General features: G+C 38.2%; 1 protein-coding gene across 13 annotated transcripts in view; it reads left to right on the top strand.

The window, feature by feature from the left end:
• The window catches only part of BTRC (beta-transducin repeat containing E3 ubiquitin protein ligase), a 192,599-nt gene that overhangs the window by 59,580 nt on the left and 115,486 nt on the right, over positions 1-17,533 (top strand). For 10 of the 13 annotated variants that reach the window (XM_007533859.3, XM_060171457.1, XM_007533858.3 and 7 more), the window contains one exon: positions 10,489-10,596. The exons of the other annotated variants lie outside the window; for them this stretch is intronic. In XM_007533859.3, coding sequence (XP_007533921.2) covers positions 10,489-10,596 — 108 coding nt within the window. The remainder of the gene's footprint in view (positions 1-10,488; positions 10,597-17,533) is intronic. 13 annotated transcript variants of the gene reach the window in all.

Genomic DNA, 17,533 nt, shown 5'->3' with positions numbered 1-17,533 from the left:
AAAGGGGAAAAAATAGCCTCCAGGAGCAATGGGTTCCTAGTGTACGCACTGAGGCCCACCAATAACCCTGGAGGCAAAAAAAAAAAAAAAAAAAACTACCTCAGATCCTGAGGTCTTAACTCCCTGGAGTTGTCATGAGAATTCTGCAGTTCTTTTTTTTTTTTAACTTTATTTATTTTCCCTTTTGTTGCCTTTTTGTTGTTGTTGTTGTAGTTATTGTTGTTATTGATGTCGTCGTTGTTGGATAGGACAGAGAGAAATGGAGAGAGGAAGGTAAGACAGAGATGGGGAGAGAAAGATAGACACCTGCAGACCTGCTTCACCGCCTATGAAGGGACGCCCCTGCAGGTGGGGAGCCAAGGGCTTGAACCAGGATCCTTATGCCTGTCCTTGCGCTTTGCGCCCCGTGCGCTTAACCCATTGCGCTACCGCCAGGCTCCCTCTGCAGTTCTTTTAACCAAAAATTTCTAATTTCTTTCTTCCTTCTTTCCTTCCTTCCTTCCTTCCTTCCTTCCTTCCTTCCTTCCTTCCTTTTTTCCTTTCTTTCTTTTCCTTCCTTCCTTTCTTTTCCTCCCTCCCTTCCTTCCTTCCTTCCTTCCTTCCTTCCTTCCTTCCTTCCTTCCTTTCTTTCACCAGAACACTGATCAACTCTGGCTAATGGTTGTGTGTGGGGGTGGGGGTGGGGGGTAGATGCGTTCTTCTTCTAGCGTTTGCCCTTCTTCCGTAGCCAGTCAACAGCGTCAGGTTGAGCCTGATGTAAAGTTTCGAGACCTCCTTTGAATCTGGAGAGGTGGCAGTCGTTGACTATGTGGGTCATAGTCTGTCTGGAGCCGCAGGGGCAGTTCGGGTCGTCTCTGGCTCCCCAGCGATGGAACATAGCGGCGCACCGGCCATGGCCTGTTCGATAGCGATTGAGGAGGGCCCAATCATAACATGCTAGGTCAAAGCCGGGTTGACGCTTGCAGGGGTCTGTGATGAGGTGTTTGTTCTTGACCTTAGCTGACTGCCAACTCTGTTTCCAAGAGACTGGAACAGAGAAGTTCAGTGTAGGCGTAGGGGACCAGATTGGATGATGAGACGTCAAGCGTTGGACAGGGTGGGCGAAGATATCCGCGTATATTGGCAGGTCCGGTCGAGCGTAGACGTGGGAAATGAACTTAGATGATGCCGCATCCCGACGAATATCTGGCGGGGCGATGTTGCTAAGAACTGGCAGCCATGGAACTGGGGTGGAACGGATGGTTCCAGAAATTATCCTCATGGAGGAATATAATTTGGAATCGACCAAGTGGACATGGGGGCTACGGAACCATACTGGGGCACAGTATTCTGCAGTGGAATAGCATAATGCCAGAGATGATGATCGTAGTGTGGAAGCGCTCGCGCCCCATGAGGAGCTGGCCAGTCTTGCAATGATGTGATTCCTCGCGCCCACCTTTGCTGCAGTTTTTATGAGATGTTCGTGAAATGACAGAGTGCGATCGAGAGTAACGCCAAGATAGACTGGCTGGGCTTCATGCGGGATTCTCGTATCACCAAGCTGCACATTAAGCTCACGCAAGGCCGAGGCATGGTGTAGATGGAAAACAGATGATACCATTTTTGCAGTGCTAGGGATTAGTCGCCATTTTTTACAGTAATCAGATGGGTGATAGAATTTGAATCTGGGACTTTGCACCCTCAGGCATGAGAGTCTCTGCATAACCATTATGTTATCTGTCCCCGCCCTTAACCAAAAATTTCTTGAACTCTTGCTATGGGTACAAAAATGGGCTAGGATTTCAGTGATTATAGGAATATATGTCTGAATATATGTTATCTGATGGTAATGACGGTAATGCCATAAAATCAGTAATATTTTACATTGAATCTAGTGTTTCCCAGTCTTCATAGATGTTAATAACATGGTGGCTAAACCTTTAAATCTGATTTTCTATTACACTTTAATCTCTTTAAAACCAGGGCTTTATTTATAATGAAGTTAATTTAGTTTCATTTTAGAAGACTAATTTTTAAGCATTAATCACACTGGCGGACTAAGTGTAGTATCTGATGAAGTGTATTTTGGGAACAGTCATTTTATTTATTTTTATGTTTAGACTCAAATCCAGGGCCTTGGACATGGGAATCATGAAGCATGTGCTCTTATCATTCAGCTATATCTCTGTCCCCAGTAATTTTCGTTTTAGAGTCACGCTTCTGTCTTTAAGTACTTTGGATTTCGAGTACCAGATTGTTTTTGTCCCCTGTAAGCAAGAGGGGCAGCTATTTAAAGGTCCAGAGTTAGCAAATGAAACTGAAGGCGCAGGAGATGCATGCTGTCAGTCAGCACAAAGACCTGGAGGCTGCAACACCTCTAGTCTTCTGTACACCCATATAACCCCACCTGGTCATAGCATAGTGTTTTGCTGAGGATGTTTGCTTGTATGTTTATAAGAGTTTATTGGTCTGTAATCTACATTCTGCTATTGAGCCCATTCAATGAATTTTAAAATTTTAGTTTTTACATTTCCATTTGGCTTGCTATGTTATTTCTATGCTGAGACTTGCTATCTTTCCATTTCTTTCAAGAGTGTTTTCTCTTAGTTATTGGAACATTTTTATACTAGTTACTTTAAAGCTGTTGTCTCTAAAGATAATTCCAACATCTGTGTCAATTCGAAATGGGCATCTGTTGATATGAATTGAGCCCCTCCCTTTTGTTTGTATGCCAAGTAATTTTGGGATTCAAGCTTAGACATTTTTAGTATTGTAAGACTGAATTTTGATTAAATCATATTGAAAATGTAGATATTTTTCTTTTATCAGGCCCTCTGTTGTGTGCAGATTACAAATTTAAATAGCCTTCTGTGGGGGTTGTCGGAAGAGTCACATTTTTCTAAGCAAAAATGTGTCATGTTTTTTCTGATAACCCAGTAGTTTCATTGTGCAGCTTGCAGATGAGCACAGGAGATTGTAATGTAGTTGGTGGGTTTGCTTTCCTTCTGTCCCCCCCTCCAGGATCCCCACTAAACTATATAGTTCTTGTGAGTCCCTTTTTCAGTTCTATAGCAAGAAAATCCGGCCATTATTTAACCTGTTTTACTGAGTATGTTACATATTGCATCTAGGACTAGATGTTAAGAAGATGGAAAGGAAAAAGAAGCAATGAGCATTTACATTAGCCTCCAAGATCACACCTCCTCTTACCAGTTTTCTTATTTCTAGGGCCAGGTGGTGATTCACTGGGTTGAGTACGGATTATTGTACACAAAGACCCAGGTTCAAGCTCCTGGTCCCTCTCTGCAGGGTGAGAAGCTTCACAAGTGTTAAAGCAGAGCTGTAGGTGTCTCTTCATGTCTTATCTCCCTACCCCTCTAAGTTTCTCTCTGTCTCTGTCAATAAATAAATATATATTTTAAACTATTAAAATTTTTTCCTTCAAAGTTTTGGGCATCCATGGACCCTTGTTTTGATAATGGTTTTCATTATGGCATTGCTCAGAGAAAATAGAAATTTAAAGAAAAGTAGTGGGACTGGCATATGGCCTATGTGGTGGAATATTTATATTACCACATGCAAGGGCTTTGCTTCAAGCCTCTGGCTACCATATAGGAGTTCCTGCAGAGGGAAGCTTCACAAGCAGTGGAGTAGTACTGTGGTGTTTCTTCTCTGTTTCTCTATTCCTCCATTTCTCTTTCTGTCTTTCACACTCTGTATAGAGGAAAGAAAACTAAATGACCACCAGAACTGTGAAGTTGTGTGGTCACTGAGCCCCAGTGATAAACCTGGTGGAGAGAGAGGGTAGGGGAGAATGCTGTAACTTCCTATTCTCTCTCAAGTGTTAGAATACCCCTTCATTAAAGCTCCTTGAGCTAGAACTAGAGAGCTTTTATGAGGTCTTTGCCTACATCAGTATTTCTTTTTGAGTTTCATGCTACAGTCTGGGCTAGTGGATATTGGAGGCATTGAAAAGGGATTTATAATTTTATTCAAATTTATGATTAAAATTTTACTATTGGTTTAGGGCTGTATTAAAGTCTTTTTCCTCAATCTGCCTACTGCTGGTTTTTACGGTTCTCAAGTAACTGTACCATGCAACCTTTACATTTTCAGTAGCTGCATTCAGAGGGAAACAGGAGGGATTGTGCTTACTCCATGTAGACTGAAAGCAAAACTCCTTCTCGTTATCTTTCTGATACTGAATTATAGCCTGTTAACAACACCCTCCATTCTTGTTCAGTCCTTTGAGTTTTGTTGATACTTGATTTCATACCCATTTTAAGCTCTATATAGGTATGTGTAGTAAGTGCTTGAAAATAACCACAGTTGTTGGGAATAGTGTTGTAAGTAAATAGGTCACATTTATGAACGATTGAGTCTTTTCAGTTGTGTTTTGCTCATTTTGTCTGAGGGAAGGGTTTAGACCCTCAAACTATACCTGTAGATGTTTGTTTTTAGCCCCTTAGTCTTGTGTATTTTGCTTGTTATATTTTTGAAATTTCATTTAGTGCATATACTTGTGAGATTATTAGTTCATAGTAAGTTGATCTCTTTATTCTTTATCCCTGTTAATATTGCTGGTCAGAAGAGTACTTTCACATTACTATACTTTTTTGGTTTTCCATTACAGGTGGTGACTAGGGCCTTGAACCTGAGTTCTTGCACATTAATTGGGATTTTTTTTTTTCCTCCAGGATTATCACTTTGGCTCGGTGCCTGCACTACAAATCTACTGCTCCTGGAGGCCATTTTTTTCTATTTTGTTGCCACTGTTATTGCTATTGTTGTTGGATAGGAAAGAGAGAAATTGAGAGAGGAGGGGGAGATGGGGGAGAGAAAGACAGACACCTGCAGACCTGCAACTCCCCAATTTAAGATAATTTATTACATGTGTCTAGGTACACTCTGAAAAATTAATATATATTTGTTTCCCACTCTGAATATATATATATATATATATTTAATATTTATTTGTTTATTCCCTTTTGTTGCCCTTGTTTTATTGTTGTAGTTATTGTTGTTATTAATGTCATCGTTGTTGGATAGGACAGAGAGAAATGGAGAGAGGAGGGGAAGACAGAGAGGGGGAGAGAAAGATAGACACTTGCAGACCTTCTTCACCACTTGTGAAGCGACTCCCCTGCAGGTGGAGAGCTGGGGTCTCAAACCGGGATCCTTAGGCTGGTCCTTGCGCTTTGCGCCACCTGTGCTTAACCCACTGCGCTACCACCCGACTCCCCCTGAATATATTTTTTGACCTATAGAATATTGTACTTCTCTTGGCCTGAATTTTTTTAGTTGATATAGTAGTGAAAAGGGAATTCTTTTATTCTATGGCTTAAGGAGACATAAACTCTCAATGCAGCTATCTTTTTATTGTTGATTATTATAGCTTCTATTATTCCTAGAAGTTGACCAACAGGGACTTGAGTTCAGGATATTTTGTCATTCAGCTTTCAGATAGTAAATGCTGAGGCCAGCCCTCTCTGCCTGCAGGGCCCTCTATCAGTGAAGAGGAACTATGACTTGTTTCCAGGCAGCCAAGTGAGGGAGAGTCAAGGTTTTCAGTGTTCTTTGTGTAAAAGAATTTGTGTTATTGAGCCTGATAGACTCTAGATACTTTTTTCTCCTTGAAGCACTGGAGGCCCTTTGTTGCAACATTTCGATCTCTCTCTTTTTTTTTCTCCCAGTTCTTTCAAGTCAAGTAGTAGAATATACATTCAGACTTATTATTATATAATGATTTCTTGCTTTTTAAGAGCTGTAATTTCACTTAGATGGGTACCAAACTTTATTTGTTAATTATTATAGTTTTCAGTTTTCTTTGACTGTAAAAGAGAGTTAATTGGAAAGTAGAGTTAAGATGGAGATTAGTTCAAGAAGCAAATATATGCTGAGCAGAGCTTATTTTTTGTAGGATGGAGGCCTATGTAAGATTCAAACTTTGTTGTAGCTTTTGAGGTTGCTTAGGAAAGATATCTAAGAAGTAGATCTCATAGATTTTTAAATATTACTAGAAGTTAAATATTTATCTACTGGGAGTGACAAGATAGCTCACCTGAATAGTGGACCTGTGTTGTTATGCACATGACCCAGGTTTGAGCTCAGTCCTCAGCACACTAGAAGAAGCTTCAGTGTTACAACAGCTCTCCCTCTTTTTTTATGTCTCTATGTCTCTGTCTGTCTATCTGAAAGAGTCATCCTGGACCAGTGAAGTCCTGGTAATGACCAAGACAAGCAAAAAGTATATTTATTTATGAGAATGTAGTTGCTGGATTTCAGCTTAGCTCCAAACCTACTTAATTTGTATATGTTTGAAAGAGACAGACACCAAAACACTCTTCCATCTTTTTTAATGCAGTGCCAGGATTGAACCCAGAAACTCATACATAAAAGGCATAGGCTCCTCACTAGTATGGTTTTATTTTTAGTTATGATTTTTTTTAAGCTTGGAAAGAGAATTTTAAGACTTTAAATATAACTTGCAAGGAGAAACAAACTTTTACAACCTAAACTTCAGGCAAAGAAAGCTATGTTTCTCTCAGGAATTCTAAAGGTAAATTTCAAAGATATTTATTTATTAGGTGTTGGGGAATGGAGAATGGTTTTTTGTCTTTGTCAGAAATTAACCAATCATTAAGGCCCTAAAATAATATAGACTAGATAAAAATAGTTACCAAAATAATACTCCTTTACATGCAGTTACTTACTGCCCAAATTTTATTTGATTTCCCCCTTCATTTAGAAAGTACTCTGAAATGTGAGGCTAGAAGGGGAAGAGGTAGAGTAAAAGCTATAGCATATTCCATTAATTTTGTAATTATATGTTTTTCTTAATGTTTTTAAGTGGCATTTACCAGTATGGGTAAGATTAATTGTTACAATACAAACCAATTTGAAAATTGGTTTTTAAATTGAGCCATAATATATAAAATCTTATGGTAATGTGTAGTTCTGATGATATTCAAGTGCAGTTTCCATACCCACACCAATTGTCTTGTAATAATCTGGAATGCATCCTCTGTGTGGTGTTTGCAAGTTAATGCTATCTTAGAAATCACACCAGTATATCTAGTGGCTTTCTTGGGTGTATGTGGCTCATTATTGATTATATTATATTATTTTGGAATTTTTAAGGGGATAAGGTGAGCCCTTTCAAGTTTTTGGTTTATAAGAATTTCGATGGAGTGACTGAATGAATAAGAATGTTAGAATAAATAACAAGGAATGCAAAAAAAAACCAAGTACACACTTCAAAGACAACACAGGATGTATTACAAAGTGGAGACAAAGCATTCAAAAAAAAAAGAGTGCCTTTAAACTTATTAAGGAGATTTCACAAATACAAAGAAATAAGTATATTTTAATTTGAAAGATGTGATATAAGTGCCTCAGTATCACTAACAGCCTATCTTTCATCCATTCTTTTTTTAAAAAAAACTTTAAAAAATATTTATTTATTTTCCCTTTTGTTGCCCTTGTTGTTTTTTATTGTTGTAGTTATTATTGTTGTTGTTAGATAGGACAGAGAGAAATGAAGAGAGGAGGGGAAGACAGAGGGGGAGAGAAAGATAGACACCTGCAAACCTGCCTTCCTGCCTGTGAAGTGACTCCCCTGCAGGTGGGGAGCTGGGGGCTCGAACAAGGATCCTTACAGTGGTCCTTGCGCTTAGCCCACTGCGCTACCGCCCGACTCCCTATCCATTCTTTTTGTTTTCTTTTTTTAAAGCTAAGATATTTATTAATGAATGAATGAGCAACAATATAATACAGGTGGTGCCAGGAGTCAAACTCATGAATACAAGTTCCATGTTCTTAAACTGTACTACTTCCCAGGCTGCTACAGCATCTAATTCTTTGATTAGTCAGTACTCTACAATTTAAGTGAAACCTTCATTATCAGCTTACCTTTTTTTTAACATTTTTCTTTATTGGGGGATTATTGGTTTACAGTCAACAATGAAATAAAATTGTTTGTACCTGCATAACATTTCCACATAACAATAGAACCCCCACTAGATTCTCCTCTGCAGTCATGTTCTAAGACCTGAACCTTCCCCCCATCCCACCCCAGAGTCTTTTACTTTTGTGCAGTCCAATAATTCCAGTCCAAGTTCTGCTTTGTGTTTTCCCTTCTGTTCTTGTTTTTCAACTTCTGTCTACGAGTGAAATCATCTCATATTCATCCTTTTGTTTCTGACTTATGTCACCTAACATAATTTCTTCAATCTCCATCCAAGATGGAGTAAAGAAGGTGAATTTACCATTTTTAATAGCTGAGTAGTATTCCATTGTGTATGTAGGCCACAAAAAGTGCTCAACCACTCATCTTTTGTTGGACACCTGGGTTGTTTCTAGGTTTGGTTTACTACAAATTGTGCTGCTATGAACATAGGTGTACACAGATCTTTTTGGATAGGTATGTTTGGTTCCTTAGGATATATCCCCAGGAAAGGAATTGCAGGGTCATAGGGAAGGTCCACTTCTAGCCTTCTGAGAGTTCTCCAGACTGCTCTCCACCCAGGTTGGACCAATTTACATTCTCACCAGCAGTGAAGATTGGGGGGGGGGTGTCTGTTTTATGGATATTAGTAGTCCTAATATTATAGATATTAGTAGTCCTATCTTAGTTATATTCCAAAGAACTAAACTGTACTAGGTTTTTTTTCCTTTTTCTTTTTGCCTGAGCCTGACATCTGATATGCAGGTGGATCTAAGTTATTGTCTGGGGAGATGATGTCATGGCTGGAAAAAGGACCAGAAGCTGGATCAGGGAAGAGAGTAGCCCCCAAATATGGAAAAGGTGTATAAATATTGTTGACTGTAAACCCTATTGATTTGATCTGATCTGGGGCCCATATTCAGCTTAGGAGCCTATGTGACCTCTGTATCCCTATAGATCTGAGCTCACATTCTATAGTCATGAGTTGGAACATTCCAAGCTGCCCCAATTTCAGGAATCATCTTCCTCAGGTGGAACATAGAGCATGTTGTCCAGCCTCCTTTTGGAGGATGGAACATTCTCTACCATTGTTGATCTAGTATTTGGGTTTTTATTATCACTTTAGCATCACTTTGTCTTTTAAAATTATTATTAGATGATAATAGCTATGATATTGATGGGTTACTTATTAGAGAAACACAAGGAATGTAAATAGGAGCAATAATACTGATACTGTTTAATTAGTACAGTTTGTAATTTTAAAAAATATTTTGTTTATTTTTAATGACAGAGAGATAGATATACACAGAGAGCTACCAGAGCACTGCTCAGCTCTGGCTTATGGTGGTCCTGGGGACAGAACCTAGGATTTAGGAGCCTTAGGCATGAAAGTCTTTTGCATAACTATTATGCTATCTCCCCAGCCCTAATTTGTAATATCTATGCTTTTTTTTTTTAAAATAATAACTGTCATCCTTTATTTTTCTTTCTATATATGGGAACTCTTTTCATTACATCATCATTGCTTATTAAGTGCTGTTAAGATGTTGTTTTTAATTTTTTTGTATTATCTTTATTTATTGGATAGAGACCGAAAGAAATTGAGAGGCGAGGTGGAGACAGAGGGAAAAAGACAAAGAGACGTTTGCAGTACTGCTTCACCACTCATGAAGCCTTCCCTCTGCATGTGGGGACCAGGGACTTGAACCTGGGTCCTTGAGCACTGTAATGTGTGTGCTCAACCAGATGCGCTACCACTTGGCTCCTCTATGTTTTTTTAAGTACAGAAGCATACTTTTTTTTGTTTGTTTGGAAGGTTTTAATACCGGTAGCCTTTTGGGTTTACTCTCCTTTTTCTGTGTCTCTTTTTTTGTTGTTGTTTTCCCTTCTGTTGGTTGTTTCTTACACACACAACCCCCCCCCCCCCATCCATCTGGAAAGATGAAGAGGCAGCTGCTATGGTAGCTATGCATTTTGGTTAATGAATAGCAGCTAAGAAGATACATAAAACATATGCAAACTGCAGAGTTTGTTGCTGTCAAAGCTGTAGGTGTATAATACTTTTTGTTTTCCTTCTCCCCACCTTCTTAAAGGAAAAACCTTAACTTACTCCTTTGGTTTATCTTCTAATTTACTACTACTAATATTAAAATGCTACCATAAATTATTTCCTTTTCTACTTAATCTGCACAATATTTCACTCTGGTCATTTGATGGGAGGTGAGTTCAGGTACATAGAGAAAAAATGATTGGATTAAGAAGTGGATTCCCTTTAGATGCATGCATTGATGGAAATTACAGACAAAAGTCTCTACTAAATATCTGGTATTTTAATCTACAACCCCCTTTATCCAATTTTTTTTTTTTTTTTTTTTGGCTACTAGTGCCAAAAAAAAAGTTTTTCTTTGGGTTAAAAATAGTAAGTAGTACGTTTCTTGAAGATGTTGCTATCATAAAGTCCAGCTGCAGCTGGAGTATTGCATTCAGCCAGACCTTGAAAATTTCTGTGATCTGTGCCATCCTGTCTCATACTGTCCCATCTCATAGTTGTCCTTTCTCTACAGTGCTCTATGCCCAGGTCTCTGTGGCTGGGCTGCTCCAGCCTGGCGGACAGCATGCCTTCGCTGCGATGCCTGTATAATCCAGGGACTGGCGCACTCACAGCTTTCCAGGTACTTTTTCTGTCTCTGTGGTTTGTGTGTGTGTGTGTGTGTGTGTGTGTGTATGTGTGTGTGTGTGTGTGTGTGTGTGTGTGTGTGTGTGTGTGTCTAATCCATTAGGTGTATGTATTCCTTTTCCTTTCCCACACTCTGCTCACTTTTTTCCCCCTTCATATTGCCTGTATTTCATATCAGCATTCTTTTAGTGATTTTTTAATGTAGAACCGGATTCACTCTTAAGGCATTTTTTTGTCATGATTCATTTGCCATAATTGACATAGCACAACTTGACTGTTGGTTTTCATTTCTAGTAGAAACTTGATGGTGAATTTTAAAGTAGCCACAATAGATAACATCCAATTTATAATATTGTTCTGAGCCTATATAAAGCCAATTAACTAATTGTAACTAATTGCCCACTTTTTAATGTTTTTCTTACGATTACCAAGAATATAAATTACTCTCTTCAGTGTCTTATTTTGTTATGTGTTTATTATTATATATACATATACAGAAAAATGTATTTGTAAGAGCTTTTTTTAAATTTTTTTATATTTATTTTCCCTTTTGTTGCCTTGTTTTTTATTGTTGTTATTATTGTTGTTGTTATTGATGTCATCATTGTTAGACAGGACAGAGAGAAATGGAGAGAGGAGAGGAGGACAGAGGGGGAGAGAAAGATACCTGCAGACCTGCTTCACCACCTGTGAAGTGACTTCCCTGCAGGTGGGGACAGGGGCTTGAACGTGCCACATGTGCTTAACCCGCTGCGCTACTTACTGCCCGACTCCCAAGAGCCTTTTATATCTTGATTAATAGGTTTAGTGGTCCATTTTCAGGGTAGGAAGACTTTAAGACCTACGAGTTATCAATAGTTTGAGACAGTCCTACTGGTCTTGCATGGCTAGGCAGATTTTTTTTTTTTTTTGGCGGGGGGACAGTTCCAGTGTGTGAGCAGAAACTATAAAGGAAGAAGATGGAAAATGTGTAGGGGAAAATGTAAGAAAGAGGTTGGTGCCCATTGCTTATAGGCAAGGGTACCATATATGGTGACTTTCATGGCAGAAGTGCTCTTTATTCACCATTGATACTTGGAATTTGATAATAATACAGAACAAATTAGTTTAAAAAATTTTAGCCATATATCTTATATTCTACTTAGAACAATTTCAATAATAAGTTATAAGTAAACATCAGAATGCTTGAACACTGAGTCATAGTTAAAAAGAGGGAAACTTTAGTATTCTAATTTCTAAACTGTCCTAGAAGTTGCTAGTCTACAAAATAGAGCAGGAACAGCTATTCTCATATCTGGCACAATAGAATTTAAAATAAATAAAATAATAAAAGATACAGATGGGCATTACTTAGTAGCCTATAGATTTTAAACCATTGGGGTTGCTGTGAGGGTAGCCATACAACAGAGTCAACAAGAATACAGCAAGACTGTCCTCAGTTCAGATACCGATGGCAAGTTGAGGAGCTTCCACTTCACAAAAGGCTCAGAACTCACTGAAAGCTATAATACTTAAGTTTTATTTTGCTTTTGTTTTACAGGGAGAGGATAAAGGTTAAAATTAAGCAAAAAGAAGCGACACAGAAGGCAGAATTTGGAGGGGTCCAAATGTAGAGTTTCCCTGCCATCTTTTTTCCATGAAATTATGGATGGCTTTACTGCCTCCTGACCATAGTTTGTGACATCACACAAAGGGTATCATCAACCAGAAGCATTCCCTTTAGTCTTTGGTGTCCAGAGTTTTTGTTGGGGCTGTCTCACTTCCAGACTGCCCACATGGTTGACTGCCCTCCTGTAGGTCACACTAGTGTTTTCAGTTCATTTCTTCTGGACTTCAGTTCCTTTAAAAATTCAGTTCCAGAATTAGAACTGATAAAGTGACTTAAAATGCCCATTATTTGTTCTGTGGCCAACAACACCAGGCAAACAAGACTACCTTATATACACCTTCCAGTTGCTTAAGGCTAAGGCCAGACCCCTCTGTGGCTAACGTTAATTTTTACTACATAGGGCTCATGGACTTTTGAGGATTTGTGGAGACAATTGATTAAAAAAATACACATAATTTAGGGGAGTTGGGCGGTAGTGCAGTGGGTTAAGCACAGGTGGCAAGCACAAGCACTAGCTAAGGATCTCTGTTCGAGCCCCCAGCTCCCCACCTGTAGGGGAGTTGCTTCACAAGCAGTGTAGCAGGTCTGCTTTCTCTCCCCCTCTCAGTCTTCCCCTCCTCTCTCCATTTCTCTCTGTCCTATCCAACAACAATGACATCAATAACAACAATAACAACCACAACAATAAAAAACAATAAGGGCAACAAAAGGGAATAAATAAATAAATAAATAAATAAAACAAGGGCAACAAAAGGTGGGAAAAAAGCCTCCAGGAGCAGTGGAATCGTAGTGCAGGCACTGAGCCCTAACAATAACTCTGGAGGCAAAAAAAGAAAGAAAGAAAGAAAGAAAGAAAGAAAGAAAGAAAGAAAGAAAGAAAGAAAGAAGGAAAGCGAAAAAAATACACATAATTTTATTTAATAGTTTTAAAATATATACTTGATTATTATATTCTACTGTGAAATAAGGGGAAGCTTTTAAAATAATGTAATCTCAAAAGAATTTAGTTCTCAATTTGGTATATTCTGTGAAGGAAATGTGTAGGAAATTTAAAAAATTTGTAGAAGAGTGTTCTGATCTGAAACTTGAAGGTGGGGATAAGGATCATATAATCATTGTTTGTGTTAATGAATACTATTCAGTTAGGCAAAAAGGGAAGAGTGGAAGGGGGGAAAAAGCCTTTACAATGAAAAAGTCCTGAGAACTGACTGAAAAAAGAAAAGATTTGTTTCTAATAATGTAGAGAATTAAATTAGAAAGAAAAAAAAAAGGAAGCTTGTTCATGAAGGATTTGCAGGGGCATTGAAAGGAGTTTAATTGAAAGAAATTGAGAGGAGAGGGGGAGACAGAGAAAGGGGGAGAAATATAGACACTTGCAAACCTGCTTCACCACTAGTAAAGTGTCCCCACTGCAGGTGGGGAGCAGGAGGTTGAACCCAGGTTCTTTCGTGTATCCTTGTGTGTAGTACTATGTATGCTTAACTGGGTGCACCACTGCCCAACTCCTAATATTAATAATTAAAAAAATTTTATTATGTTTATTTATTTATTGGATAGAGAAAGCTAGAAATCAAGAGGGAAGAGGATGATAGGGAGAGAGACAGACACCTGCAACACTACTTCACCACTTCAAAGCTTTCCCCTTGCAAGTGAGGATTGGGGGCTCAAACTTGGATCCTCGTGCATTGTAACATGTGCACTCAACCAGGTATGCTACTACCTGGCCCGAATACTAATGCTTTCCTCCTCCTCCTCCTCCTCCTCCTCCTCCTCCTCCTCCTTCTTCTTCTTCTTCTTCTTCTTTCTTTTTTTTTTTTTTAAGATTTTACACTTTTTAAAATTATCTTTATTTATTGGATAGAGACAGCCAGAAATCAAGAGGGAAGGGGTGATAGAGAGGGAGAGAGACAGAGAGACACCTGCAGCCCTGCTTCACCACTCATAAAGCTTTCCCTCTGCAGGTGGGGACCAGGAGCTCAAACCCGGGTCCTTGCGCATTGTAATACATGTGCTCAACCAGGTGTGCCACCACCCGGCCCCAATACTAATACTTTCTTAAGGATTTGTTATAGTGTAGAACTAGAAACTATAATAATGAACATCCTATGCTCTTATTATATTAAAATACATTGGTTTCAGTCTTTTCAACAAACCTTACTGGACACCCATATGCAAAATAATGAACCACAACTGTTATATCATTCCACATGCAAAAATGAACTCACAGACCTAGGTATGAACCCCAAATATAAGACTAAATTGACCTTGGTTTAGACCCAGATACTTTCAGTGAATCACAGAAATATGGACCTAAAATAAAGGGATAAAGTAAACTTGATTACAGCCTCAAACTTCTGCTTTCAAAAGATACTATTTAAAAAATGATGGGGCCAGGTAATGGTGCACCTGGTTGCACAAAGATTATAGTGCTCAAGGACTCAGATTTAAGCCTCTACTCTCCACCCAAAGGGAGAAAGCTTCACAAACAGAGAAGCAGTGATGCAAGTGTCTCTCTCCTCCTTCCCTCTTAATTTCTCACTGTCTCTGTCATAAGTAAGATGAGCAGGTAAGGCACTGACTAAGAGAAGATAGTTGTGAAATACATATTTTTCATTTTCTTAAATATTTACGTGTTAATTTTATGAATGGCAAAGAGAGAGTGAAAACTAGAGCACTACTTTGGTATAATGGAGATACAGATCCTCATGTATGCAAGCCCTGCATTCTACTGTTGAGCCCTGAACACATTCTGATAAAAATCTTGTATGTAGACTATATGTACAGAACTATTACAGCATAATTTGAGAAACTACTCAATAAAATAGTAGGCAGTTAGTGGGCAAAATATTTGATTGGGTATATTAGTAAAAAAAGATACTCAAATGGCAAAGTACACAAAAATATGTTTAATATTGTTAATCATAAGGAAACTGTAAATTGGAACCATAATGAGATACTACTGTGGTGACACCCACATACCTCTTCCCATCCTCATTATATGAGATGGGAATTCAAGAGAGCCAAGACAGTTCTATAATAATTTCATTAATATGAAAAATGTTATACTAGAAAAATTCTTTGGAAGCAGAAGCAATCTCTAGCACTTATCTATTGATCTCCACTGTGCCATGTAGAATGTTTTCTAGTAGTTGGGGCTCATTAAATGCCAATCATTTTGACTTTTTTCGATAAGTGGTAAAGACCATTATAAGCAATTAAAAACTGTACAAGTTGGCCCAGTAGGTATGACTCAGTGGGTAGAATTCATACCTTGCTATGAGTTAGGACTGGAGTTAGATCCTCATGGATGGAACCAGTAGAACTCAGTAGATGGTGGAGCGGTGCTGTATGGTTTGTTTCTGTCTTTTTTATGATAAAGGTGAATCAAGAGGCAGCTTAATGGCATTGCTCATTCATGAAGCCTTGGGGTCATTCTTCAATATTGCATACTTTTTTGGGGGGGTGTTGGGAGATAGCTCATCCAGTAGAAAATACACTTTACAGCTGAAGAACTTGGTTCACTGCTCTTGAAGCTTCCTCGGTCCTTGTGCATAGTAATGTGTAGACTCAAGCAGGTGCACCACCACCATCCAGCCCCCTTAAAAGATATTTCTTTTTCTTTTTTTTTAAAGTTATTTATTTATTTATTTATGAGAGAGATAGGAGGAGAGAAAGAACCAGACATCACTCTGGTACATGTGCTGCCAGGGATCGAACTCAGGACCTCATGGTTGAAAATCCAATGCTTTATCCACTGCACCACCTCCCGGACCACAACAGATATTTCTTAAAGTGAGTAGGCAGTGTGCCTGCCTTGCCTTTGCATGGTTTAGATTTGAATCTCTGTACCACATGGTAGCACCACAGCACAAGGGGCAACTCTGATACTCTATTGTCTCTCCCTATCTTTGTGTCTCTTTATCTTAATAATAAAGTGGCCCTAGAAGTGATGAAATCATCTAGGCTTGGAGCCACAGTTTGCCCCCACCCCCAAAAAATTATTGAGGTGCTTGAGAAGTGATTTAGCAGTAGAGTTGCATTCATGAGACTCTGGCTTTGTTCCCCTCCAATGTGTATGGTAGATGATGTTCTAGTCTCTCTTTCTCTTGTTAAATAAGTAAATAAAGCTTAAAAATTATTGGTTCCCATTATAAATTTTCTCTTTCAGAGCATATTTGAAGGGAATTTGACTTAGAGATTTTGCTGGAAAGTTCAGGAATAAAATCTCAGTATGATCTTTGGCAAATACTTGGCCTCTCTGTACCTCAGTTTCCTTATCCACAAAATGGGGTTGGTAATAGTATCTATCTCATGGAACTGTAAAGATTAAGATTTAAGATTAAATGATCTTGATATAATGTAATAAAATTTATATTGTTAGGGAAAAATAAACAGGGGACTAGGCATGGAGTCTTTCAGTAAACACTATCCAAATTGGTGTAAGGTAGAATTCTATTAAATAAAATATTTTTTCATACCCTACAGCCCAATTCTCTGTCATAGGAAAACTTAAGTATTGATGGGAGATTTTTGCTTCTCTCACTATTGCTATAAATGTGAATATTTAGTTTAATTTAATCTTCATAGAAATCATTACACTTTATGTAACATGAACGGGAGAAATGGGCACATGTGCTGATCTTATCCTGTTAGTCAATTTTTTTCTGTCATGTTTCATATGCATCATTGCTTAGTATTGCTGACTTAAGTGGAGTCTTTCCACTACTAGAATTACAATAATCATAATATATTTGCTTTTGTTTGTTGGTTGATTTTGTTCATATACAGTAAAATTAACATTTAATGAAATATATGTAAGGTCTGTATTGAGACTTTAAATAATCTTCTGAAAGTATACATTTGAGTAACCTCATTCACAAGATAGAGGACATATTTTGAGACAGATACTTTGTGCCCTCTTCTAGATAGTAAGGTGTAGAGGAACAAACATCTGCCACTACTCAAATCCATCTTTGTCAAAAGGAATAATTTCATAGGAGGGGACCCTTGAGGCAGAGTGACTGACGATTGTTTTGAGATAAAGACTCCTAGAGAGAGTTGAAAGAATCTGGTCTGTGGAAAGAGTAGAATTTACACATGCCTTTTTCTACTATTCTTTTTCAGTCTTTTTTTTTTTCAACAAGAAATTTATATCAAGGCTCTCTATAAATTTTCATAGGCCCAATAAGCAATTTTAAAGTTTTTTCCCAAGTTTAATCATAACTCATGGAAGATATATAAGCATTTATAACTTACCTATAAATTCTAAGAAGTTTACTCCCAGTTAAAGATACAAACACACAAAAGGAGGTGAGGGGATTTA

The sequence above is a fragment of the Erinaceus europaeus genome, chromosome 14 (assembly GCF_950295315.1).
Source record: "Erinaceus europaeus chromosome 14, mEriEur2.1, whole genome shotgun sequence".
Classification (NCBI taxonomy): domain Eukaryota; kingdom Metazoa; phylum Chordata; class Mammalia; order Eulipotyphla; family Erinaceidae; genus Erinaceus; species Erinaceus europaeus.
The sequence above is the reverse complement of the archived record's forward strand: the minus strand, read 5'-3'. Positions and strand labels throughout refer to the sequence as shown.